The 25837-nt window shown below is 34.2% G+C and overlaps 3 protein-coding genes across 4 annotated transcripts; 1 reads left to right on the top strand and 2 right to left on the bottom strand.

Annotated features, from left to right (window-relative positions):
• Positions 1-179: 179 nt before the first annotated feature.
• On the bottom strand, positions 180-21117 carry LOC125815123 (uncharacterized). Of its 2 annotated transcripts, none has more exons than XM_049494504.1 (6): positions 21103-21117; positions 4054-5020; positions 3180-3238; positions 1840-1968; positions 1188-1323; positions 180-765 (listed from the first exon to the last, which is right to left on the bottom strand). In XM_049494504.1, the coding sequence occupies exons 2-6, from the start codon at positions 4756-4758 to the stop codon at positions 475-477; spliced, it is 1320 nt and encodes a 439-aa protein (XP_049350461.1). In that variant the 5' UTR covers positions 4759-5020; positions 21103-21117; the 3' UTR covers positions 180-474. The 2 variants fall into 2 exon arrangements, with proteins under 2 accessions (XP_049350461.1, XP_049350462.1); XM_049494505.1 differs by lacking the exon at positions 21103-21117 and adding an exon at positions 5116-5247 and having other exon boundaries at positions 4054-4778.
• LOC125815125 (60S ribosomal protein L36-2-like) lies at positions 7654-10049 on the top strand. The gene is made up of 5 exons (XM_049494507.1): positions 7654-7704; positions 7798-7847; positions 9335-9438; positions 9596-9795; positions 9885-10049. The coding sequence occupies exons 3-5, from the start codon at positions 9337-9339 to the stop codon at positions 9913-9915; spliced, it is 333 nt and encodes a 110-aa protein (XP_049350464.1). The 5' UTR covers positions 7654-7704; positions 7798-7847; positions 9335-9336; the 3' UTR covers positions 9916-10049.
• Positions 11785-24954, bottom strand: LOC125815124 (acyl-CoA hydrolase 2-like). The gene is made up of 17 exons (XM_049494506.1): positions 24842-24954; positions 24650-24742; positions 23878-23945; positions 23697-23778; positions 23349-23395; positions 23111-23236; positions 21999-22076; positions 21786-21873; positions 19214-19326; positions 16721-16783; positions 16573-16628; positions 13821-13925; positions 13666-13722; positions 13131-13232; positions 12240-12288; positions 12061-12129; positions 11785-11949 (listed from the first exon to the last, which is right to left on the bottom strand). The coding sequence occupies exons 1-17, from the start codon at positions 24855-24857 to the stop codon at positions 11875-11877; spliced, it is 1287 nt and encodes a 428-aa protein (XP_049350463.1). The 5' UTR covers positions 24858-24954; the 3' UTR covers positions 11785-11874.
• Between the last annotated feature and the right edge of the window lie 883 nt (positions 24955-25837).

Genomic DNA, 25837 nt, shown 5'->3' with positions numbered 1-25837 from the left:
ATTTAATCAGTAGCCTTTTTGTTAACCTGATAGGTGTGCTATTACTTTCAAGGTGAATTGACAATTAAAAGTTTAAATATTATCCAGCAAACTGTGTTCCAAGACAATATGCTAACACCAACTACCTGGTGAAAGTATACCAGATGAAAAGGAACAATTACTAACATCTGTCAACTGTGTAATCGAGACGGCGAGACCTGAACTTCCATTCATTTATATTACTGTAACTGAATGTTTGGGCACCCAAAATTTTGTCCCTCTGAGCTAATAACTGATGTGATCAGGGAACATGCTATCCTTTAGTAATTATGCCAACTAGTGAACTAACAAGAAACTTTTTTGCCTGTTCTCTACTAAAAGCCATCCTACTAACCTATACAGGGGCATTAAATATATTCCAAGACACCCTAAAGAAAAAAAAAATGAGTATGACACTGACCAATATATGACTTCTTCAACCCAGTTCACCCTCACTCATCTGTCTAAAAAAAGACGCCCTGCTAACTCATCCCAACTTTCTCTCCTTTTTTGGGAAATGGTGAGAGAGGACTCCCCCAGTTTTCCAAAATCCGGTCCTTCCTCTATGTTGCGGAAAGTTCCATATGCAGAAGGAGAATATGCTTGGGGCACATCCAGTGCTACTGCCCTTTGCAAAGCAGCCTTGTGTTCCTCCATGTGCTCCTTAGCGAGAGAGTCCCGTCTCTCCATTCTCTGCTGCTCAGGGATATTCATAGAATCTGTACTCTGATGCCTCTCCAACATCAACTGTGTATAAAGAAAATGGAAACAATTTCATCAATAACACTATGAATGTTAGCTTTAACTAATCATTTTCCAAAAAAGTTTCTCATATTTAAACAAATCTGACGGGACAAGAATTTGTTTTTCAGATGCTGTACGCAGAGATTCCTCCTCAGGCTAATAAAGCTATATTTACACATCAAATTTCTTATGCATTTACCAAGACATCTACCACAACAACTACTCTGAGTCCACACCATGATTTCTAAACCAAAAAAATCTAAATGCACAAGGATCCACTTTCTGAGAACTGATTTTACCAATTTATTTTTCGTAACAAGGTCCTCTAACAAATCAAACTTCCTGAAGCCAAAAAATCTTAAGCATTTTTTAACTTTGCACCAACAGCAAGATCCTACTAAAGAATGGAGTTGTGGAGAACTTACATCAATTGTTCTTTGTGATTCTTTCAGTATCCGAAGAATGCCATGATCAGATGTCATGTTGCATGAAAGAACTATGTGCTCAAACCGTCCATCAACAGGTATAGCAGTCCTCACAATGGGTTTAATATTAGCAGAGCTGCAGCAGAGGCAAAGAGAAGAGAAGAAAAAGTTTATGCATCAGCACATTCCTGGTAAAAAGGTTCAAAGACTTGCATTTATGCACCTAAATCATTGCTTCGAAATGGTAAAAAAGAAGTTGGGTAATAAGATCTCTTTCTCTTTTCATAGCATACTACAGGAAGCTAGTTGGGATTAAGGCTTAGTTATTGAAACAGCTGTATTTGAGAAAACGAATGTACACAAGTAATTAAAGGGAAGGAATTTTGGCGCCACTTCATGATAATTAAACCAACCGGCAAAAAGCATTAACACTGCAAAGACCAATGCCCTTCAGAGAGAAGAACCCCTCCCTGTGGACTGCTAGTTATTGCTCTTCAACTTGTCTCCACCAAGTAAAAATTTTGTAGCCAAGCTAGGTCCTTAAACGGTACCAAAATTCTAATGTATACTAGTGAAAAGCTAGCACTGAATCCTGCCAAAGTTTTACCATTTTATTTTACGAATCTGTTTGTGGCAATGGAATTTCATATACCTGAAGGGCTTCCTGACAATAATATGATAAAGACGACCTGGAGCATAAAGGCGTCTTGGATCTTTTAGCATCTTCTCCTCCATGGTGAATGTATCCTTTAGGCACATTATGCACATCAAGCATGGGAAACTATAGAAAAACAACACTTGTCAGCTTATGGGTCTGTCATACTAGCTCTTGGTATCATGAACGTATGACCTGATACAATGATGAACCAAATATTTAAGTATCAAAAAATGAAGGGAAAAAAAAACGTGGTATTAGTCATTCTTCCTAACAGTGATAATAACTCCATTCATTAAGCTTCCCACTATAAGTTAACAAGATATTTTGGGCTTCCTATAGTAAAGGAAGTATATTTGATTTACTAGGAAATGTCTGTTTGTACAAGTGGCATACATCACATTGGCAAGAAATTCTTATTTTGCCGTGAATAGACAAAGATTTTGTCTTAGACTGTCATTGATTCTATCACGCTAAGAAGTTTTGCATTCGATCTTTAAATTTTCTCCATTTTGTGATCACAAAGTGATACTGCAAAGGACCTTCACCTCCAATCAAGAGCTTGGGGGTTTGAGCAGCTGGGCAATCAAAATTTATGGTGCGGGCTTTCCCATATCCAATAAAAGGTGAATAGGTGACAGTGACACCAAAAAGATAACGAGCAATGGACAGAGTCACATTATAAGATCGGAAAATTGAAAGTGTATAGCATCTCTCAACATTCAAAGTTTCATATCTAAAGCAAGTTTTCAAGAAACTGCTCGAGTTTTAGCAAAAGCGGCTCTCAGGACTTGTCTAGGCAAAATTTTGGAAATGATACCTTTATTCTCGTTTCTTCCAGCTAATTTATCGCCTATGATTTCACGTTTCTGTGAAATCATGTATTGGTTGAGATATATCCATTTTTTTATAAAAAAAATCAAAGACTAAGAATCTCGTGACTTTATTCACCTGACCAAGAAACAAAGAAACTTGACCCTTTTTTATGAGCTTGGTCTTACTTCACCGTCAAGAAAGGAAAGAAGACTTTCATCTCGAAGTTTAACTCAGATGTAGCTCCCTTCTTTTTTTGGTAATATTCAAACTTGAATCTTTTGTTTTCTAATTTAAATAATGAAAAAATGGAATGTTAGTAGGGGAGGGGGGTATCCATCATTTGAGTCTCCCAACAATTATTCCAATAATTACTTATCCGATTTGGTCTATGGCACTTGAACTAAGCTATTAATTACTCAATGTAACTGTTGTATTTTGATTCCGTATATTTACTTTAAAATCACATACAACATAGACATCAAAGGTCATGCTAAAAGAAGAGAAAACCTGCAATCTTTTACCAGATAAGTGACTTGAAAGCATGTTCCAGTGCTACAGTGGTCCGAGGTAAGAAATCATCCTGATTGGTCCATGGCAAAGATGTGTCAAAATGTGACAATAAATTCTAGACGAACAGGTATATCTTGGGCATAGAGCATCCAACAAGAAAAGAAATATACACGAGATATTAGACCTTATCGATTATTAAAAAAGGTATCTTCCTAAATTGTGAATTAGACCTACCTTTCTAGAAGGAATTGCTTCACAAAAACAGAATGTAATGTCTACCTTCCTTCATATGTTTGTGTAAGTGTAGATCTACATGCAATCCATAGATTTTGCTTCCAAATAACAGTTCAATTCCTTCAAACTAACAACATTTGATTCACTAATTGCAGGGAACAACTATCTGCTAAAAAATATAAGTGTCACTTCATCCCACAACAGCAAGGATAAGACACACTACTTACTAAAATATAAGCACCATTCAAATGCTTTTCGTGTTACATCTGTCTGAAGAGAAACAAATTATAAATGCTTCTCGTGTTACTTCTGTCTGAAGAGAAACAACTTATGTGACGTTAAACTACCTCAATACTACAGATACATTCACACCATGCAATAAGATCAAGCTATTTAACATTGCACTTCAAATATGAAGCATAATTCCAAAAGATACACTATGTGCCACTTAGGATCAAATTTAAGTAAAGAAAAAAGAACTTCCCTTATGGAACATTCTTTGGTAGAATGATTACATAGTCTCATATCAAAAAAAGAAAAACATCATCGACCTTGCATATCTGGTTGGCCTTTTTGTTAAGATAAGTCCAATAGTACAAGTCAAATCAAAGAAGATGTGTATCAGACAACAAAGAGAACCTACATGCTTACCTGAAGTACAACAGAGTTTATGATGTCCGCATATCTCACAGCCAAATTTAGCGAGACACACCTTGTAGGAGCAATCGCAAAGCACCTGATCCTTTTTCTGTCTAAGAGCCCCAACTTTTCTCTGTTCTTCACAGTCAACATCGTCAACAGCGTTACCACCCCTGCCCCTAAAGAATGCCCAGCAAATGTCAAGGTATAATCTGGATACCTCTCCACCAATTCCCTTAAAAGTTGTGATTCAGCTTCCCAAACCCATTCAGCTGCCTTCAGTAGACCATTATGAACATACCCCCCATCAAATTCTGCTTGTCCAAGTTTATCATCAAGTAGGACCAAAAAATCACTATCCTTAGCCATATTAAGACCCCTAATTGCTACAACTATATCAGTATTCTGATGATCAACATAAATCAAATAAGGAGACACCTTCCCTTGAGTATCTTCATGACTTTTTTTTACAATAACCCAATCTGGATCAATGCCATATCCACCAGGTGGAGTCGATATGGGATTTCTAATATCATCCACATATACCGCCATAATATATCGACAGAACCTTGGCACAGGCTCAAACTCACTGGCAATTGCAAGTCCCCAATTCTCACTTTCACGGCCAGCAGTATAAAGGAACTTCTTCCACACCCAACGTACACAACCTAAGCAGTATACACATTCAACAACTGGAACACAACAGGCAACTGACATTGGCTCTACCAAACAGTCATCTTCTACCAATTCAAGAATGACAATTATTTTCAAGAAAACAAATGACAAAATCGATTCAATAAATGGGTCATATCTCAATCAGGCAACAATATTGCTGAAGTTCAAATAATGGGGTACCAATATTCTCTGTCTAGAGCAGATATCAAGGTTTTGTTAAGCAGTTGAGCTAACTCAGTAATAAAGATTGGATCTTTATTAGTAAAATAAGAGAAAGAGGGCATTAAATTAACAACTACAACAACTGAGCAAACAATAGCTGTAATCATCAATACAGACTTCAAGAGGAGAAATCACTGAAAATTGAAGGGAATAATGGGAGAAAAAGCGGTAACACACCTGCAACTACTCGTCAAAGACACCGTTTTTTTTGTGGGGTACCTTACAATTGAGTGAAAGAATATATTGGGATTATGCCAAGATCCTTTCTCTAATAATACTGTTTAATTACAACTAATACTAGTACTTTTTTTAATGGTTTTTGCAAGAACGATGACTTATGATGATGGTTGATGGCCTCTGCTTCGTTGTGATTTGTGTGGAGAAAACAGTTTGTATAAATTCTCTCAGGTTGGTAGAAGTTTCCTTTGAAGTGTGATAAGGCAAAAAAAGAAAGAACAAAAAGGAAAAAAGGTAGTAGTTTCTTGTGAATTATTGCCATTTGTTAACTTTTGTCATACTTCTACTTTTGTATCCTAGCAATCGTCTCTTTACTAATTTCGATAGAACTCTGCTTCTTCTTCATTTTTCCAATCTTTTTGGTAATATTAAATATTCATTTAGTCGGGGCTTTAATGTAGGTTCTGGACATCTGTTGAGAAATTAAAAAATATTAAATATTTTTTTTAATTGTCATAATTGCTAAATATAATTCATTCTATATATTTGTAAATATGATGAAAAATAGAATAGTATAATATATAAACGGACTTTTTAATTTTATTTCAACTGATATTTATATTTTTGATTATAATCTAATAGACACTTAAGTTATCATAAAGTTGAAAAGGTAAACGCTATCATGTGGTGTTACAATATGAACTGAATGGATTATCCTATCACTTACCATTCTAATTGGTCAAATAATATTTTTATTGACTAATTCATTTCATGGTTCTCCTGAACTATAGTGTTACTGTTTTATAGAAAAAATCATCATTTTGTTAAAAGTATAATTTGTAAATTATAAAAAAAAAAAAGAAAAAAAAAAAAGAGGGGGGAGGTAAAGCACGTGGGTTTTCTTTTATTAAACTAATAAAGTAGGAATCGAGTATAAAAATATAAATTATTGAATATAAAAAAATGCAAGAGAGAGAACGTCGAAGGTCCTAGTAACACATTCTATACTTCGATATTAGGTTTGAGGTAGATTAGGAGATTGTTGTTGAACTGCTCAAAAGGTCAAAAGGTGTTATAACTGTAAAGTGATTTGTCTCCGAGAAGAGATTATGTCGTCTAGTAGGTTACACAACAGTCTCGATTGCGAGAAAATATCAATCCAAGATTTTCTCGACCCAGAGAAAATATGACAAACCTCTCCAATATCAACTCAACCACATGCCATAATATGGTTTATCCGCTTTCCAAATATGTTTTTTTTTTCAATATAATTATTTCTCAAATTAAGTGTCGAAGATAAATATAAATAGGCTGCTAATGTGGCTACTAAATCATTTTGATTACATTAAATATATATTCTTCTTCGTTTATCATAATTCATAACTAGTTTGTGGCAATATTAACAATGTTTATTTGGACCACAATCCTGTCCAACATGATCACATTGAGCATATTAATAGATATTTTGTTTGTAAAAATGTTATATTAAATACTTTTCTATTTCTATAAGTTACAAATTAAGACCAATTAATTCTTAGCTAATTAAAAGTAGCTTATTTCCCATGTTCATCATTCTTTTTGTAATAAGTTTTGGGTTTAATTTACGATAATTATTTCAACTTAAATATATTATTTTCAATCAACACAATTACTTTAGCACATAAAATTTCCATAATTTTATCAATTTGACAAAATCAATGTTTTATGTGTGGATATTTTATTAAAAGAAAAACACAACCACTTTTGAAAAAGTCTCAAAATATTTAACCTTTAATATGGAATTCGAGCATCAAGGTATTAACTTGGACCAAAATTATTAAGTTATTAAATACGATTTTTTTAGAACAACTTTCACATATAACAAACATAAAAATCATATTTATATGTTATAACTATAGTTTGCATAATTGCGCTCCACAACAAATTTTATGTTTGCTATGGAACTTTTGATTTGTATAATTCGCTAGATACATCCAAATTTATACAAATTGTTCAGTTTTGTATAAATTCATTTATACATTGTAATTTGTATAATAAGATCTCTATTTGTATAATTATAAGTGTATAAGACGAAAATATATGTATTTGTATTTGTATATATACTTTTGTCTCGCTTTATACAAACACAAACACATTTTATACATTTGTATACCGAATGGGTAATTGTATACCAAAAATGGTTAATTGTATACCGAACCAGATGACAAAAAAAATGAAATGTTTGCTGCGAATTACAAATAAAATAAACTATGACTATAACATTTAATTTGAATTAATAGTTTGTTATTTTGTACAATTTTTCCTTTTTTTTACGAACAAAAAAGGCAATCTGGTACTAAAAAAAAAGGAATTCATCAAAATATTTACTTGAAAGGGTGTACTTGCAACATTTACAAATTTGAAGGTGCTAACTCTATAATTTAGAAACTGCGTGGGCTTTATCATCAAAATGTTAAACATTATCATATTTTAGGTCATTACCAAAACTACCCTTCTTCCCGTCATATATGCAGAATATAAATTCTGTATTGCAATCAGAAAAAACCCTAGCTCTGTTCTCAGTGCTTCCGGCGACTATTTCCGTCGAAGGTCAAAACCCTAGATAAATCAAACTGGAAATCTAAATTCTCTGTAATTTGTTATCTCACTAATCTTTTGCCCTTTGTTTTTGCACTTCTGCAGGTGCTTGGTGAAAATTCTAGGAGTAACAAAGTTCTATTGGAGCTGATTAGGTTAGTGTGCGATTTATATGCTGTTCAGTAATATATGCTTCGTTTTCTAGATTAAAATAGGCATTTAGTAATAGATAGTACATATACGTGTGTGCAGGTGTATCCATTGTTTTAAAACCTAGTATTATATGTATAGAAAATAATTTTACAATAATTTTATACTGAGTTGAATTTGTTGTTGCGGAAGGGTGATCAATGCAGTTATATTTTGAATCCGGTGACTTCAGCTAAAATTGCATTTACTATTTTGATAAAGTGATCCCACTTATCTTCCGCATTTCAGAAAGTTAAGCTAGGGAGTACTTGATGAAGAGATATGCTACTTTGGTGTACTATTAAGCTATTTTACTTAAAGGGTAGTTGGATATGTATTTTTGGTGTTTTGATCGAGAATGAAATGACTTTGCTTATTTTTGTTAAGCTATGGATTGTTTTGATTAATACAGATTTATTTTCCCTTTTTAATCTATTTGACACAAAAGGGTAGTTGGATCTCCCTTTTGGTGATTTTATCAGTTGATTATGTTTGCTTAAACAGCATTGCGGCAAGAAATTAAGTTAGACATGAACTTGGTTTTTGGCATGGCATCTTGATTTTGTATTAGTATAGAATTTAATGAGAATATAAACTATAGTGTGCCCTTTTGGTTTAGATTATTTTGAGAGTATGAACTATTTTCTTAACTGGCTTCTAAGTGTAGGAAGTGTCAAAAGTCAAAACCAACTTGTGAAGTGGATTAGTTTATGTTCCTCTCTCCATTTCCTTTTATCTATTTTTTGGCTGGTTTGAAAAAAAGAGCATCTCACAGACATTATTCACATAACAGTACCTGTTACTGTGTAACCACCTAACAGGTTCTATTGGTTTAGACGCATACATTTTCTACTCTATGGGATCGTTTGGTAGAGTGTATAAGAATAGTGTTGAATAAGATGTTTTAGTAATGCTGATATTAGTTATACTAACATTAGTTATGCTTAGATTATTTTTATGCTCGATTTGGTTTGGTGAATTAAAAATAGCATGCATTGCATAATTTCTAAAATTAATTATTTGTTCACAAATATACCTTCCACAAATATGGTGGTAAGGATGTGGAAAAGGTTTTGAAGGGCAATTGTGTCTTAAACCATGCTAATGCATGCATTATAAACCCTTGCATTGCTAATACCATTAATTAGTTATACATAGCATAATACCAAATAGAGTGTATAACTAAGGCTTGCATTAGTTTAACATAGGCTAAAAAAGTTTACCAAACAAGGTATTAATAATACACCAAGCTAATGCATGCATTTTTGTTTCTAATGCATCCTTATCAAACGATTCTGATATGCTCTGCAAATTCAGTATGGTCATCGATGCACGAATGTTAATTGTAGTTTGTAGGACCAGAACCAGACACGTGACATTTATGCCTACCATAGTTGAATAATAGCTGCTTATAATCACTAGTCTGGTTCTTATGTGCCTTGGTTATATGTAGGGATGGCTCCAAAGCAGCCAAATACAGGCCTTTCTGTGGGTCTTAACAAAGGACATGTTGTTACTAAGAAAGAGTTGGCTCCCCGCCCTTCTGATAGGAAAGGGGTAAGTTGTTTTCTGGTTTCCATGCTTTTGATCTCTTTGTTTCTTAATGTTTCAGATGTTACCCATTCTGGATATCTAACCAATATCTAAACTCATCCACACACCAAAAGTTATTCTCAAAATCTAATAGGTTTGCTTCTCTTTGTCTCTTGTTCAGAAAACCAGTAAGAGAATACATTTTGTTAGAAGCCTTATCAGGGAAGTAGCTGGTTTTGCACCTTATGAGAAGAGAATTACTGAGCTTCTTAAAGTTGGAAAGGACAAACGTGCTCTTAAGGTAGCCAAGAGGAAGCTGGGTACTCACAAGAGAGCAAAGAAGAAGCGTGAAGAGATGTCCAGTGTTCTCCGTAAAATGAGGTAATTGATAGCATGTCAACTTGAATATTATACACTTTTATGACTATTGTGTTTGACTAGGTGCTTATCTTTGTCTTTTTGTGATCCAGGGCTACTGGAGGTGGTGAGAAGAAGAAATGAGTTGCATGCTAAACACCTCTCTTTGAAATTTTAGGGTTTAGAAACTGCTTTGCCTAGATCTACTTCTCATCATTTTTATTGTTGAAACACAACTCTTCTTTTTGTGATCTTTTGTTTCAGAACGAGAATGGGTCAAACTGTACCAAGTCTTGTATCTGGAATACCATATAGATTCCAGATATATTTTGAAATATAGGTACTGGTCGAGCAAGAGATCCAGCTACATGCTAATTTACTTAAATATAATGTATTTAGAACAAATTATATCTAATTTTGGCCTTATATATTTGTGATACATGTATCAGACGGGATCAATATAAAACACGTAATTAGGTTTTAAATAATGAGATTTGTTTTGTTTGCCCATTAATTAAACCCCAAACCTAGGCTTCACTCAAGGATTTGAGGTGATGTAAAATGCCAAGATGGAAATAAAGAGCCAGGTGTTGAAATACCCAATTAAACTGGGTCAATATGGGTCGAAAATTACTAGGTACAATTTGGACGTACCATTCCTTAGTGCTTTGTTCGTCCCAACACAACTGTTATTTTTAAATATTGTTAAGATAAGAAAAACAAATTTATTTACCATATTTCAATTTCTTAAAATTAAAACAATTGCTGTCCCACAAATTAAGGGATCAATATTAGTCCTATTTGTGTGTATTTATGTCCAGCCTCTGGTCGTAATATTTCTTTTGACTAACCACGAGATTAGAATAGATTCAATGCTTTAATGGTCGCGCGAGAATTTAATATCACTAAATTTATAAAATAATACTTAAAATCTATCCGCCATTAAAACTAAAACACTATATTATTTTTCATACAAGACTACGTAGTAACGAACATTAATAATGTAAAGGAAAATGAAAATTATAACATCTTATCATTTATCCTTAATAACATAAGCATAAATTTATGACTGTAAAAAAAATACCAGGATCTGTAACATAAGCAATGGTGTAAGTGAGCAACTCAATAGGAGCAAAGTACACAAATGTTTAATTGTGCAAAAAAAAAAGAATAAGAAGTTCAGAATTTTTGTTGTTTTAAAATGAAAAAAAATTCCTTTATTTATAGACAACAAAAGATACTGTGAACAAATGTTTGTTGTGCCTTATTGGAAAAGTTGCAACCCTTCGAAAAGGTCATAACATTTCATAAAAGTCGCAATTTTTCATTGAAGTCGCAACTTTTCATAAAACTCATAATTTTTCATAAAAGTCACAACTTTTCATGAAAGGGAAGACTAGTTTTGAAAATAAATAAATTAAAAGGGAATCCTGGTTGTGGTGCCACGTAGGCGGGCCTAGAGTTCTCTTTTATATATATATATATATACTTATGATATATGATTAATTTATATAAAAAAAATATGATTCAATTGTTAATGTATTAATATTACGTGTATAGTTGCATATTAGTTATAAGTGAACAAGGCAAATTAATATAAGAAAGCTTAAAAGAGAGCTCAATTCTTAGTAGTCACAACACTCACGAAATTACATTGAAAAAATTTTCTGAAACAAACAGTGAGTGTTCATACACATACACGAGTCAACTAAAGACATTTAACAAATGACATCTTGAAATCAAATCGTTGTTTGCAACATTTTGTTTATTCGAATAGCGAATGTAGAAGATGAAAGTTGTAAAAAAACCAATAACTTTTAACTTTAACAATCTAGTCGATCAATGTAACAATTTCAATGCCTCTTTTCGCGGGGGCTAGGATTATATAAAGGTGAGGTGAGAGGTACAGAGACAATGGCGGGGATATTCTGACTTCTGTATGATAAAATACAGATACAGTCATAGCTCAACTCTATCACAAGTTAACCCGCTATCTTTATTCTCATTCACGACCTCTGTAGTATTTATTTGAGCTCTTCAGCAATGTTACTGCTAATGAACCTGTAGTGACTAGTCCTCTTTTCTCATTCGACCTGGCATGGATTAGAGCATTGGTCGAAATGCAGGTAGTTTTCTGGCTGGCCTCAATAAGCCCTCTTGAGTAATTGACACTACGAGCTGGAGATCAACAAGCATTAAAAATAGGCACATTAACAAAGCAAGAAAATAAAACGAACAAAACACACTTTGGCAGCTCACAGAATACACTTCTCAGAACTAGTACTTTACCTCTCCCTTCTTATTAAACATTTGCCCCCACACAAAGCCACGTGCATTATAAGCAGTCGGACTGTTGATCTATAAAATGATAAACAGTTAGAGCGAAGGCTGCAAGTAATGGAAACCACTAGTAAAGGGATGGTGGTTCTTAAAAACATCACGAGTACTTTTTAACTTTTCTTTCTTACCACAAACAGTATCCAATCATCAGCTTTCACAAGTCTGTGGAACCACATCCTGGGAAAAGGGACGGAAGTAAAAATGTAAGTACATTTGCATGCCAAGTGCCTTCCTTTAACTAGCGATAAAAGAGATAAAAGACACTCATGATTCAGGTAAGATATTCCTTGAACACTATTTTGAGCTTTAAATTCCATGTGTAACGTTATGGGAGAATCTCATCAAAGACCTATCAGAATCTGGAAAGTTCGGATTTCCAGATTTTCATGTCAATAACACAAAAATCACTAATTTGGAGACATTAATTTCCCATCCTATAAGAGACAATTGTTGCAAGAAGTTGTGATTAGCAAAAAGAGGTCCAACCGAGACCATCTGGGACAGGTTTCAATGCCCTCCAGCAACTCCTTCACCAGTAGTGGAAGTAAAACCTAGGTTTTGACGTCAATTACCAACATCACTCCACCATATCCCTTCACTGCCGCCTTATATTGTTCTTTTACCTTTCTATTTATTTTCCCAACCAAAGGAAGGGATCAGACCCACATGGGTGTGTTATGAGCAGCCTTAAGTCAGGTAAGGAAGGCTCTGTAGAAGTTTGTAAGGACTACATATTGCAGGTTTCCCAACCCTGTATAATGCCACTTAACCATCAGAGGCCCAGTGGCAATTTCTTAAAGAGACCATAGTTCATGGCTGAAGAATCAATAGTTGAAGGCATGCATAGGCAAATATGTGATGTTGTGTTGTTAGAAGTAAATATTCATGAGTTTGAAAGGCAATACAAGCAACAATTTGATGATAAGTTGCTCAGGCAAACATCGACATATTCAAGATAAATATAAAGCTGGCACATTAAAGAAAAAAAACAAAATGGTCTACAAGTTGTTGGAACTCACGAATGATCCAGACTAACAGAACTTGTCTCGAAACCCATCTTTCGGTGAGGATTCAGACTGACTGTAAGAAAGATTAGATCTGATGTATATGCTGCAACACATCTGCAACCAGCATAAATCTTGCATGAAAAGATGCAGACTGAAATATGGACTCAATTCTGCAATAAATGTAAAAGCTTCTGTATGCTAAAATAATATGTTCCTGATTTTAATTTCTTTTATGTTCCCTTTTGATGGTAAGTATGAACCTACAAGGAAGAAATGTGATTTTGAAGAAAAAAATATACGACTTTTTAAGCACTAATATTAGCTATACACGGTCCCAAGTGGGAGTATACCCAAAGAAGTGCAGATAACAAAGTTGTGTTCACTTGTGTACCCCAAGTCCTCAAGTATCCTTTAGAACTCTTTCTCTATCAATAACAAATCTACTCATGAGAGTCTCTCGCTGAGATAAGACAAGGCTACCAAACAGACTGCTTTGCTCCTTTTAAGTATGAGCTCAGCTAATTAGATGAAAGGACTGATAGCTTACCTATGTAAAGCCTGGTCATCTGAAAGTTTTCCTTTTGCTCTGAACCAATATCTCAAACTGTGTAGGAAAGAGATGATGCAAACCTTGGACTGTCAATTTAGTTAATTACAGTTGCTACCTCAGAAGGGAAATTAATAGCTGAAAGCACGACCAACCTTGGAGGAGACTTGGTGTAATTAGTGGCATTGTTAGGTTCACAAAACCTTATTTCTATTGGCCAGGGAACAAAATTTGCAGTAGAAACCTTATTTCGGTATGTCCTGTCAAAATTCACTGTTAGCATCACCTAACCAAGGATCCCAAAAATAAGTAACCACAAACAGAATAAAAAAGCTTTATGCAGCTTCAATTTTCAGGTCTCGGGGCAAGGTAGGAAAATATGCAATCAATTAATCTTGATAACGTTATCCCTCACATTAATTAAATTCAGAGTTGTCAAAAATCATTTGAGGTTTAAATTAGTGTGCTAAGATCAAGAATGACCTTTATTTCTCAATTAAACCTTGCTAAAGGAAACGATAATTATGTGCCGTGTCAAGGCCTAATTTAAATTTTGTTAATTCACTACGTCACGATGCCTTTCATAAGATGGCAGCTAATGAAATGTTTTGAATTCAAACAAAAAGAGGTCAACTTCCAACTTCTTGTGTTTTCCTTTTGACAGAAGAATCAAAAAGAAAAATCCCATATCCCCTTAAACCCAAATCCAAATGCTCCCGGAAAACATAATGATAAACCTAAAATAAAAACAAAACAAAGCATTCCTTTGTTCACATGTCAGACGGTTGCATTACAGGCTTTAAAAGCTAAATAAGTCCCAGCTCAGTAGTTGGACCTGGAACCAGATTGCCACCACAAAAGGATGCTCATATTAACAAGAGACTTCCACCATCCTTACTCCTATTGCTAAATTGTGTACGCAGGGTTAGCATTTTCCAACCTTCTCTCACTTACATTCTCTTATGATTGTTCCTTTCCTTATTTTTTGGGATAACAAAGAGTTTTTGCCAATGTAGTCTAAGATTCATGTAGCCAAACCCAACTTGCTTGGGATAGAGACGTAGTTCTTATAGTATAATTATAAGAATATTTTTTTTTGCTTTTTCACTGGCTTGTTTATCCCTTGTAGTGACTTGTTTGGTTAAAATTGTTTCCTAGGTGCTACAGTTGGAATTCCTAGTGTAAGTAGCTTGAGAGAAAATTAGATCCGAAAGGATTGATAAGTGTAACTAGGAGGTATTTCATAACATCAACAAAAAAGTCTAACTAGGAAGTATTTGTCACAAGAAGAACCATTTTGCTATATTAAGGATCTTACTAATCCCTATAGCTTTTGTGTCTACTTGGTTTCATTGTCACCAAGTTGTCATCAGTCATCATCATCACAGTCATATGTTTCCATCTGCGAATTTATAGGTGTTCCATCATATTTGGAGCTTATGGCATTTTCCTCCATAATGAGAGTTAAAACTACCTCTTTAAGGGTGATATGACCAATGTCAGAAACAAATTTCGTCGTACCGTATTCCAGACATCTTCTTCACTCTCTTTCCTTCTCCGCCTTGAGTTCCTTCTTCCTCCCTAGTTATTCCCTTCTTTCAGATGTCTAATTCACTTGTTCTCTTCTCCGCCTGTACCCTTCTCTCTTATCTGTTTTCATACAAACTGCAGCATCTATACTAATATATGATATAGTATGGATCTCATAGTTTTGTAAAACCGTGTTGTAAATATCTCCATTCTCTCTCTATCTCTCCCCATCATCCCGCTTGAGTTATCTTCCCAATGCAACAGCATCTATTCTAAACCTCTTATTTCATCTCATTCTCCTTTTCCCTGTTATTCTTTTCTGTCACAAGTCCAGTTTCACTTCTTCCTTTTCTCTGCGCTGCCCTCTTCCGTATCTCTTATTTCAAAAGCGCCCGCATCTTTTCTGCACCTCTTTCTTTATCTCTCCAGCTTCAAATAGTTCTGCATTATTTCCATTTTTTACAACAAATTTTTTCCCAGGTCTTTCTGCATGCAGTTTTTTCTTCCATCTAAAGGGCAGGGGTGGCTCAATGCCTTTAAAAATGATATGGCTTAGGCCCCAAAAATCGAAGGGCCTATTTTTTAGTAATAATAAAATAATTTTAAGTTTTTTTAACAAAAAAATAAATAAAGAATGTTTTAATTTGTTTCGAAACATTAAAGAATGTTTCTTTTTTATGGATCAATTTTTAAATTTAACTTCCACCTAATATGTTTAAGATTAAAAAATATTTTGGTATATATATATATCTTTAGTTTAAGATCATAAAAAAATAAAACTTTTTTTATTAAAAAGAAAGAAATAACTTGAATCTCAAATATAAAAAAATAATTAAAATTTAGGCCTTCAACTTATTTTTGGCTTTAGGTCACTAATTAGTCTGCTCCATCAAATCATTCGTTATTTGGTATTCAATCTATTTAGAGCTAGACTCACAAGTTCTAATAAACATTAGATCTTCTAGAGTGCAAAAGAATCTACATAACCCGACTGAAATCTCATGTTTCTTTTCTGCTAAAAGGAAGTCTTACAAGTGAAGAAATGGTTAATCAGGCTTGCCATGAGAATTGTTTAATGAAACTCATGACTAGCAAAAACATGTACTACTATATCCACTTTGAAGCCAAAGTATTCAAAAATATAAGACAGTTCATGCTGGAAAAGTTACACTTCCAAAGACACAAGTTCAGTAGTGTAGTGTATCCCATATGATTTGCTAAATTACTTCCTCTTCACCTAATTATTTTAAATGGTTTCGTCAAGACAAATACTTTTATGCCTATGGACCACACTATTTACAACACATTACCACATAATATATGTGTACACCAAATTATAACAAATTTAAAACATTAGAGTATGATGGCAAAACTGACCTGGGAAGTCGAGGATCAGTCTTGCGCATTTCTCTCAAATCTTCCATTGACAAAAGCTGTGATTGGATTTCAACAAAAGCATAAGGAAAAGGGGGCTCGGAGCACAATTACAGACATAGCAGAGCTCATTGAACTGTAAGAAGGTTACCGTTTCTGGATCAGGCACATCAGGCATTTTTGCTTCTTGGTGATCAAATCCATCTTCATCTTTCTGTCACATTATATACCAATAATAAATGCAGTTTTAAGAAAAATATTACAAACATAACAACTAGTAAAAAGACAATGGTGTAATGAACACATGAAGTGTGTCATATAAAGTTGCATCTGACCAAAAAAGTTACTGCAATATTCCAGGCAAAAACAAGTGATCCATCGAAGTCCCAATCACCATTGTGAGTCTACGGTTTTCGTGCAGTTGAATCAGGAAAAGATCAGAAGAATAGGGTATTCCATGGTAGGAATTCAAAACGAGCAGAACAAAGCATTTCAGAAATGACTGAAAGTTATCAGCCGATCCAATTGATTTCCCTAGTACACCTAGCTAACTTTCAACTTTCTTTGTTATTTTGTGAGATTAGAAGATTAAAAGTTAATATTAACATGTGATGTGTGAGAAATATATGGGAAAAATATTATTGAATTGTTGTTTTTTTAACATTATTACATTGAGACCCTATTTATAGACCCTAGAATACAATCATTTACCAAGTAGGATACTATTTAGTATTCCTATTTCTATTTCTATTACTATTCCTATTCTAATAGGATTGTATAAACCTATTCCTATTCTAACACTCCCCTTCTAGTGCATACAATTCATGTACCTAGCTTGTTACAAATGTAATTAACACGAGGACTGATGAGGGGCTTGGTGAGATATCTGCAAGTTGATCACTCGACTTCACAAAATTGACAATCAATCTCAATGTGCTTGGTCTTCTCATGAAATACTGAATTTGATACATAATGCCGATAAAACACTGAGTGATAAAATTACAGTGTTGGAACTTCCCAAACCAAGCTTGCAAGGACTGTTTCAGACCATAGAGTGACTTACGTAATCAACATACAAGGCTACTAAACTCCCCCTAAACTCCCCCTGAGCAACAAAATTAGGTGGTTGCTCCATATAGACTATTTCACAATGCAGCGGTCGTAAGTGCTCAAAATCTAGTATAAAGTATATGGATCATGTTAGAATCAATAGACGAGTCGATATCAAACAAGTCACCGAAAAACTAGCCAGAACATGCTCATATGTCGGTGTATTAGATTTGATGGCTAAAAGTGGTCACAATCTAAGAAATAAAATTATATGGGTAGGGTCAGAATGATGCCACAACCCAACTAGAAAATAGAAATAATATAGGATAGTTCAAGTTGATGGAACAACCCTATTGAAAAAGGGAAATAATATGGGTAGGGTCGGAATGATGGCACGGCCCTACTGAAAAAGAAAAATTATACGGGTAGGGTTGGAATGATGGCACAACCCTACGCAAATCAGATTTGAGGAGTCACCAGAAAGACGAATGAAACTATGCAAATCAAATCTGAGGAGTCGCTGAAAAGACACATGATGCTATGCAACTCAAATATGAGAAAATAGTTCGGAAAAATCCACGGTACTACACAAATTAAATATGAAAAGTAGTCCGGAGAGATGCACGGTGCTACGCAAATCAGATATGCAAAAAGAAGGTAGTCACCGGAAGGATGTCACGGTGCTACACAAATTATATATGAAAAAGTAGTCACTGGAATGATGGCATAGTACTACACAAATTAAATATGAAAAAGTAGTCACCGGAATGATGGCACGGTGCTACAAAAATTAAATATGAAAAATAGTCATTGGAATGATGGCACGGTGCTGCACAAATTAGATATAAGAAAGTAGTCACCGGAATGATGGCACGGTGCTATACAAATTAGATGTGAGAAAATAGTCACCAGAAAGATACACGGTGACCCAACTTTTGCTAACATAATTGTTGGCCAGACGGGCGGCATATATGAGTAATAACCGCCCGCCGGCAGCGGAAGCTTTTAGATTTTCTACCAAGATCGTAGAGGCTCTGATACCATGTGAGAAATATATGGGAAAAATATTATTGAATTGTTATTTTTTTAACATTATTACATTGAGACCCTATTTATAGACCCTAGAATACAATCCTTTACCAAGTAGGATACTATTTAGTATTCCTATTTCTATTTCTATTACTATTCCTATTCTAATAGGATTGTATAAACCTATTCCTATTCTAATAGGATTGTATAAACATATTCCTATTTTAATAGGATTGTATAAACCTATTCCTATTCTAACATGATGCAAACATGATATCCACAGATGGAGAATATGAAAGGACAATTTAATAGAAATCCCAAGTTGAGTTGAATTCATTCATAGCAACACTTTCTATGCTGATACTTCCAATGCTTTTTCTTCACAGTTTGTATTCTACCACAAATTCTCATTACATAGCATGCAAGTTCATGCCTTCGCATAAATAAAATCAACTTGCTACAATCATATTAATTAAGGAAACCTATTTATGCTGAATTACAAAAGTGAGTCACAAAAAAGGGTATGCTAAGATGTGACCAACTTGATGAAAGGCTGATAAATCACCTGAAATGAAGCTAGCAGTGTGAATACGACATTCCCTTTCTGAATTGCATCCACCCTCCGTGTAGCAAAGCTCTTTCCATCACGTACACGGTAAACTTGATATATGATTGGAACTACAATCATAAGTGTGAGACTAGGTAAGACACAAGTTTTTACTCAACCAGATTTACATTGGTACATGAAGAAGAGGTTTATATAGATAATTCTACTGGGATCAAACACTCTATACCCTAGTGAACTGACTCCTCAGTCTGGAACACATGAGAAAGTAACAGAGTAACTAAGCCATATTAGCAAACTTTCTTCAATCTAACAACAATCATTTAGTAAGTCAATAAATAAAATGTATTTCATAAATCGTTCAAGGCTTAAAATCCTACAACCCATCAATAGCCAGACAGGGAAACACTTTAGTCCAATACATGTTAGCCAATTATTTACTCATAATTTGAGGAGAGCAATGATGACATGGAAACCATATAGAATCTAACATTTAAGGACAGCTTGTGAAGGATGATGATTCTTATATCTTGGCAACTAACCAAAGAGCCAGAGCAGAGAAGAAAAGTAAGAAACTCATATGGTCAGCAGAGTTCAGCAAGCTGATACATACTAGAACTAGCAGACCCCAACATGAACACACTGGTTTCTTGGAAGTTTTTTTCTTAATAGTTCAAACCACAAAAATACTAGTAATACTTTCTGATTTCTTGTAGATTTGTATTACTTCAATAACTCTGGCTATAGAATAAAAATCAAACCAATCTGAGGGTGTTATACTTCCTTAACTGACAGCACATGCAGCAAGTTAGCAACAGAAGAGGTTTGTTCGGTTCCTCCACACAACCCAAACAAGGCACAACATGAAGAATCACGGAAAAAGAAATGAGCTTTTATCAAAAAGCCTTCAGCATTCTAAGAACGGTTAGCAAAGTGGTTGATGCCTTCATTTAAAAGAAAGTCGCAATCCAATGAAAAGCAGAAGTTGAGCTACTGAAAATGCCTAACTCCTACAGGTTGGATGTTTTTCATTCTTCAGCACTGATATTTTTATGACAGACATAATCAGGGTGAACTTTTGGCTATAATTATAAACAGTAAACAATGATTTAGGCTCCATTAAGCATCTAAACTAAGTTAGCAGCGCTACTACCAAGTCTGTTTTCTTTCTAGTTTATTGAACAAACATATATATGTACATATACTGATATACAAATATATGAAGTGGAATTTGAGGATAAAATAAAATAGAACTTGTCTTGAATTGATTTTCTAGACAGTATACAAGAGGCCCCTTTACCAACATTGTGAAAGGTCTGATACCATATAAAAAAAGATATTAGCTCTTTGGAGCTCCTAATATGGAGTTCTGGCTACTAGAAACAAGGTTAATTCAGATTCCATGAAGAAAAGTTCACATCAAGAGAACTTCCCTAATTACCGGCAAGTATTCCATAATCTTAACCTATATATGTAAGAAGATAATTGATAATAATTATAAGTGCCTTGCAGAATAAGGTGGAGAGAGAACTGAGGTGAAGAATGCGGTAGAAAGCCAGACTTCAAGAATAAGAGTAGGGCTGTTTGAAACTGTAGAGGCTCCAGCATACCCCACCTTTTCCTTATGTTGAGATATTAGGCCTCAACCCCAACAAGCCACTTTCTGCGATTTAGAAGAAGGCTCCCATATGGGGTAGTGAAGAGGTCAAGAATTGATGTTGTGTAGGTAGGAAAGATTCCTGCAAAAAGTTGTCACCCCTAGCCAGCTTGTTATATATCTTACCAGCATCCAAGGATCAGTTGGCTATGCGGGTTAATGATTGGCAAAGGGAGTTCACTAGCTATACCTGCCTGATGCCCCTTCAATTAAAAGCCAATTTGTCCAATACCACACCAAAGCAACATGCCTACGGTAACACAGAGCTCACACTGGGCCTCTCATCCTCTTTCTGTGTCTTTTCTCGTTGGGGGTGGGTGCAGAGAAATCATTCTAGGTTCTAACCTCCACCTTAGAAAGGAAACCAAAACCGGCTAGAAATTTAACTGGATACGAATATGTAGTTGTCGAGGGCACTAAGGAGCTTTACCATTGCAAATTGATTCTTTTCATCAGTAGTTTTGATTCAACCTCTGTTCAAAATGTTGAGGGTGTTAAAATATTAAGAATGCTAACAAACTGAAAGTCATAATATGTTTATATTTACTAATTAAAATTCAAAAGAAGGTTAAGGTTATTAACATAAACAAGTCTCTTTTTTTCTGCTCAGCATTATGCAAACCTGTAATTGCGCACACGTTGTACCTCTTGGAAACTGAACACAAGTATGACATAAATTCTTTCACGCATTGCCACTCATTAAAAGGGAAGATTTCCAAAACAACACTAGATAAATCATACAGCTGTGCGCACTGACATAGGATTCCAAAGAACTCAAAGATATGTGCATTAGCTTATATTGGCTATTTATTTCAGACATAGCATTGGCAGTAGGCATAGAGAATTAAGTAATCACTAAAAGGTTTAAAAAACGAAAGTGCTTAAGGCAAAATATAATAAAGGAAAGCTACTTACTTTCAAGATCCCCAACAAGAAGGAAGTAGGCATGCAAACTATGAACAATTTTGAGAAAATCGACAGTTTTTGATGCAGCAGCCAATGCCTGCATATTAGAGCATAGAGAATGAAGTAATTATTGACAAAGAGGTCCCAAGTCATATGAAGTTAAACTCCAATTAAAGTGAGTGGCTCACGGTGTGGCGGGGAAAGAGGACATTTTAATTTTACCTGCCCAATAAACTGACCTCCAAACACTTTCCCAAATCTAGGGGCATCTGGCAATGTTATTCCTTGGAAAATGTTCACCTTCAACAGAACATTTATGTTAGAACTCCCAAATATTCCTATTTTCTAAGGGGACATTGAACTGGTAATACAATGAAACATCAATCCTCCAAAAAAGAAATGTTCCAAAGGAAAACAATCTGCAAGTGGATATAGCAATTATCCTGATCTACCAAATTATCTTTGAACAATTCAAGCATTCATAAGAACAAGTATCTTATTTCTTAAGCAAATCAAACCTTTAAAAGATCTAAGAGCTTGCTAAAGAAAGCATATGAAATAAATGGAACCATTATCCCACAAAAGAAAGACAAGTGACTTGGAGTTCAAAGTGCAATGGTAAAGAATGAAATACTATCACCGGGTATGCACCAAGAAGTTCCTCTTTTGCATACTGCTGACAATAGGTTAAGCAGAAATTACCGATGCTTTGAGGGGAAATCAAAGATATTTTTTTGCATTGGACCTCATTGACTCCTTGGCCACATAGAGCCTAAAGGAGTCAAGTCCTGTGAGTTTTTCTGAATACACTCATTACCCCCTTGTGCTGCAGTTTATTGAATAAAATTATTTCACGGCAAAATAGAAATAAAAATAGAAACTCACTAGTAGCTAGAAAAAGGATCATTTCTTAGCCTAAGTAGTTAAGAATATCAACATCACTTATTAGCAGTATATTCCCGATGCAAGTCAATTAAGTCTCTACTCTCTAACATGAAACGAAACCCATTTGCCTTACAAACCGAACTCCTCACTAGTTAACACCATCAGCTTCAGGTGCAACCCATATCTCTAAATGGGGAGGAGGAAAGACGAGAGAATTCTTTAGTGTTGAGAATTAAAGACAGAAATATAAAGGAGATTAAACTCCTACATTTTGTTAAAGGACATAGCATGTCATAGGTGGCAACATACCCGAGTATTGGTACATAAATTGGCAAAGATGACTGAGTCTAACAAATTTAAGAAGGAAAGAACAGAAATTTACAGCCAACATATAAAGTAAAAGGCATGGGAGGTCAACGATTAGGTTACAGAAGGCATAAATAACATACCTCAATAGGCTCCAAGAGCAATATGTGTTCCACAAGTGGACACAGGTCTCTTTCTTGATCTGCGTTCCAAATTGATTTGGGCTGGAGCAGATTATTATGCTCATGAGGCAACACTAAGCAGGTCAGCTGCCATTAGAGAAAGTTAGAACATAACTACAAAATTAGATGCAGAATCCCCTGGACATCATGAAATAACTACGGAAAAGAAAACTGTTCTATGGTTAGAAAGAGGCAGTACCTTTGACAATGCGATCACCTCGGCAGGCTGTCTAGATGTCACCAAACCTGCCATAACATCTTGAACCTTGTAATCAACCAACATTTAAGATTGAAAGGCTAAAAGTGATTGAACATGACTGTGGTACTAATTTAATAGAGGCCAAAAAGAGACCAACAGAGAGGCAATAACTGAATCTAGACTCTGAAGCAACATATAAAATATTTATACAGTAAAAGGTGATAACACTGAGTAGAGGCCATAACAGGACAAGATAGTCAATTCAAAAGATTCCTTAATTTAGGAAGTTGGGATCAAGAGAAAATCAAAAGGCAAAAAATTATACGAAGATGGCAAGGAGCACCTCACCATGACCAAAATAATCAAATTTTTTCAGCTGGAATTCAGGACGATTTTCATCATCAGCTTGGCTGAAACCGCAGACTTCTGCCTGGAAATAAGATTACCATAACAACAAAAAAAAATCAATCTCATGATTTATGTTCACATACACTCAGTACAACAAAGCAAAAACAACACTCAGAATTACCTCTCCATCCCATATGAAGTAAATTCCATCCACAGCTTCTCCTTCGCGGATAATATAATCTCCACGATCTGCAACGGTAACACAAAATAAATTGAAAAAAAAGGTGATCGTTTGATATTATAGTTTATCATCAAATGATAATGCGTCAAATACCGTAACTCTCACCTTTACAAATATTTTCTTTCTATATAGATCTACCATCAAATGAAAACTCTGTGAGAACTATGACCATAAACTAGAAGAAACAACTTAAGCTTTTCAAGTAAAAGCAACGCATGCCACCAACAAGGGTTGTGGTGGAGTGGTAAGTACTCTTCATCCTTAACCAAGAGGTCCCGGGTTCGAGCCCCTTTGGGTACGGAGTCACCTTTGTTAGGGAGCGTTTTATCCGCCAATGTGGGACTTCCCGGCGCGAATCCGAATTTATCGGGCTCCAATGTGGGCACCGGACACTGGGTGGGAAACGAAAAAAAGTAAAAGCAACGCATGCCCACTTCTAAGTAGTAGAATAAGCCAATAAGGGCGGGCTATATACACTATTTCTTCAGAAACAAAAAAAAAACTATAAATCTATTAATCAAATGATGAATCTTGATTTTCTTGATATAGATATAATGAAAAATCCAGTACAAACTAGAATAAGACAAATTATTAAAATTTATCAAACTTATAAGAAATAGCATTAACTATATAACCTGACTAATCAAATGATGAATCTTGAATTCTTGATAACATAATATTGAATTCTTGATAAACATGATAAAGAAATTACCATAATGTTTAACCTTGACGAGTTGGGCAATTTTCTTGAGAGATGAACTGGGTAGCCTCTGCAACAATGGCACCTCACCCAAGAACTCAATCACTACACAAACAAGAAGAAAGAATCACAAAACAAAATAACTCAAATTAGATCAAATTTCAAAACCCCAAATAGATTTCATTCCAATTCTTAAAGATTTACCTGATTCAGTATCCATATATTTGTATGAACAGAAAATTAAACCAAGAAATCGACCGTGGAAAGAATTCAATAATTTTCAGTGGAAAAAGGCTACAGTTATAATGTGATTTTTAATTTTTAATTTTGGGTTCTTGTACTGCTTTTATAGAGTCAAATTTCAATGAGAACAGTAAGAAGGGCCACACAATTATCGATTTCTTAAACGTGTCAAATTTGGACAATCGTTTACTTTAGGACAATAGTGTCAAATTTGGACAAAATATGAAATCATGAAATGAATAGATTAGATATATATTGTGCCCTTGTTTTCATTTGGAGGAAAATAAAAAATTATTTTATTTTGTTTGAAATTTTTAAAGTTTAAGTTTGGTCATAAATTTGGAAAAAGTTAAACACTTAAATATATTTTTTATAAATATGATTTATATTTTTAATCTCTAAATACTAGTAAAATAATTCAATTTAATTCTTACAACTCCACTATAATATGAAAAATAAATAATATTACAATTAAACATTGTCGTTTGGTATGTATTAAAGTATGTATAACTTATACGACATTTGATAGGTGGATAAGAAAGAAGTTATTCATGCATATAATTAATATGATGTTTGGTAGGTGGATAAGAAAAAAGTTATTCATGTATATAATTAATACGGTGTTTGGTAGGTGAATAAGAAAAAAAGTTATTTATGTATAAAATTAATATGACGTTTGGTTGACAATTTTAAAATTTGTATAACTAATACATGTATAAGTTATGAGGAAATTTGTGTATTATTTATTCTTCTACATAATTAAAGAAATATTTTAATTTAAATAAAAGTTAAAGCAAAGTTAAAGAAGGAGAGGGTATAATTGTAAAAAATGTTATAATTTAAATAATATATAATTTTATTAATTTTTAATATAAAAAACAACACCCAAAGAAATAATTTATGCATAACTAAACCATGCATAGCTAATACTAGTATAACTAATGCATAGTTAATACT

The sequence above is a fragment of the Solanum verrucosum genome, unplaced genomic scaffold (genome assembly GCF_900185275.1).
Source record: "Solanum verrucosum unplaced genomic scaffold, falcon-dt-bn FXZP01000261.1, whole genome shotgun sequence".
In the NCBI taxonomy this organism is placed as follows: Eukaryota; Viridiplantae; Streptophyta; class Magnoliopsida; order Solanales; family Solanaceae; genus Solanum; species Solanum verrucosum.
Note: the sequence above shows the minus strand (reverse complement) of the source record. Positions and strands in the feature narration are given on the sequence as shown.

Bases quoted from the DNA above. Each gene is read 5' to 3' on its own strand.
- LOC125815123 (XM_049494504.1), bottom strand. From the start codon at position 4,758: ATGTCAGTTGCCTGTTGTGTTCCAGTTGTTGAATGTGTATACTGCTTA. The intron at 1,324-1,839 runs GTATATGAAATT...CCTCTGCTGCAG, and splicing joins ATTGTCAGGAAGCCCTTCAG to CTCTGCTAATATTAAACCCA. The intron at 766-1,187 runs GTAAGTTCTCCA...CTTTATACACAG, and splicing joins AATCACAAAGAACAATTGAT to TTGATGTTGGAGAGGCATCA.
- LOC125815125 (XM_049494507.1), top strand. From the start codon at position 9,337: ATGGCTCCAAAGCAGCCAAATACAGGCCTTTCTGTGGGTCTTAACAAA. The intron at 9,439-9,595 runs GTAAGTTGTTTT...TCTCTTGTTCAG, and splicing joins GCCCTTCTGATAGGAAAGGG to AAAACCAGTAAGAGAATACA. The intron at 9,796-9,884 runs GTAATTGATAGC...TTTGTGATCCAG, and splicing joins AGTGTTCTCCGTAAAATGAG to GGCTACTGGAGGTGGTGAGA.
- LOC125815124 (XM_049494506.1), bottom strand. The intron at 23,396-23,696 runs GTGAGGTGCTCC...ATGTTATGGCAG, and splicing joins ATTTGATTATTTTGGTCATG to GTTTGGTGACATCTAGACAG. The intron at 22,077-23,110 runs GTATGTTATTTA...GTTCTGTTGAAG, and splicing joins TGCTCTTGGAGCCTATTGAG to GTGAACATTTTCCAAGGAAT.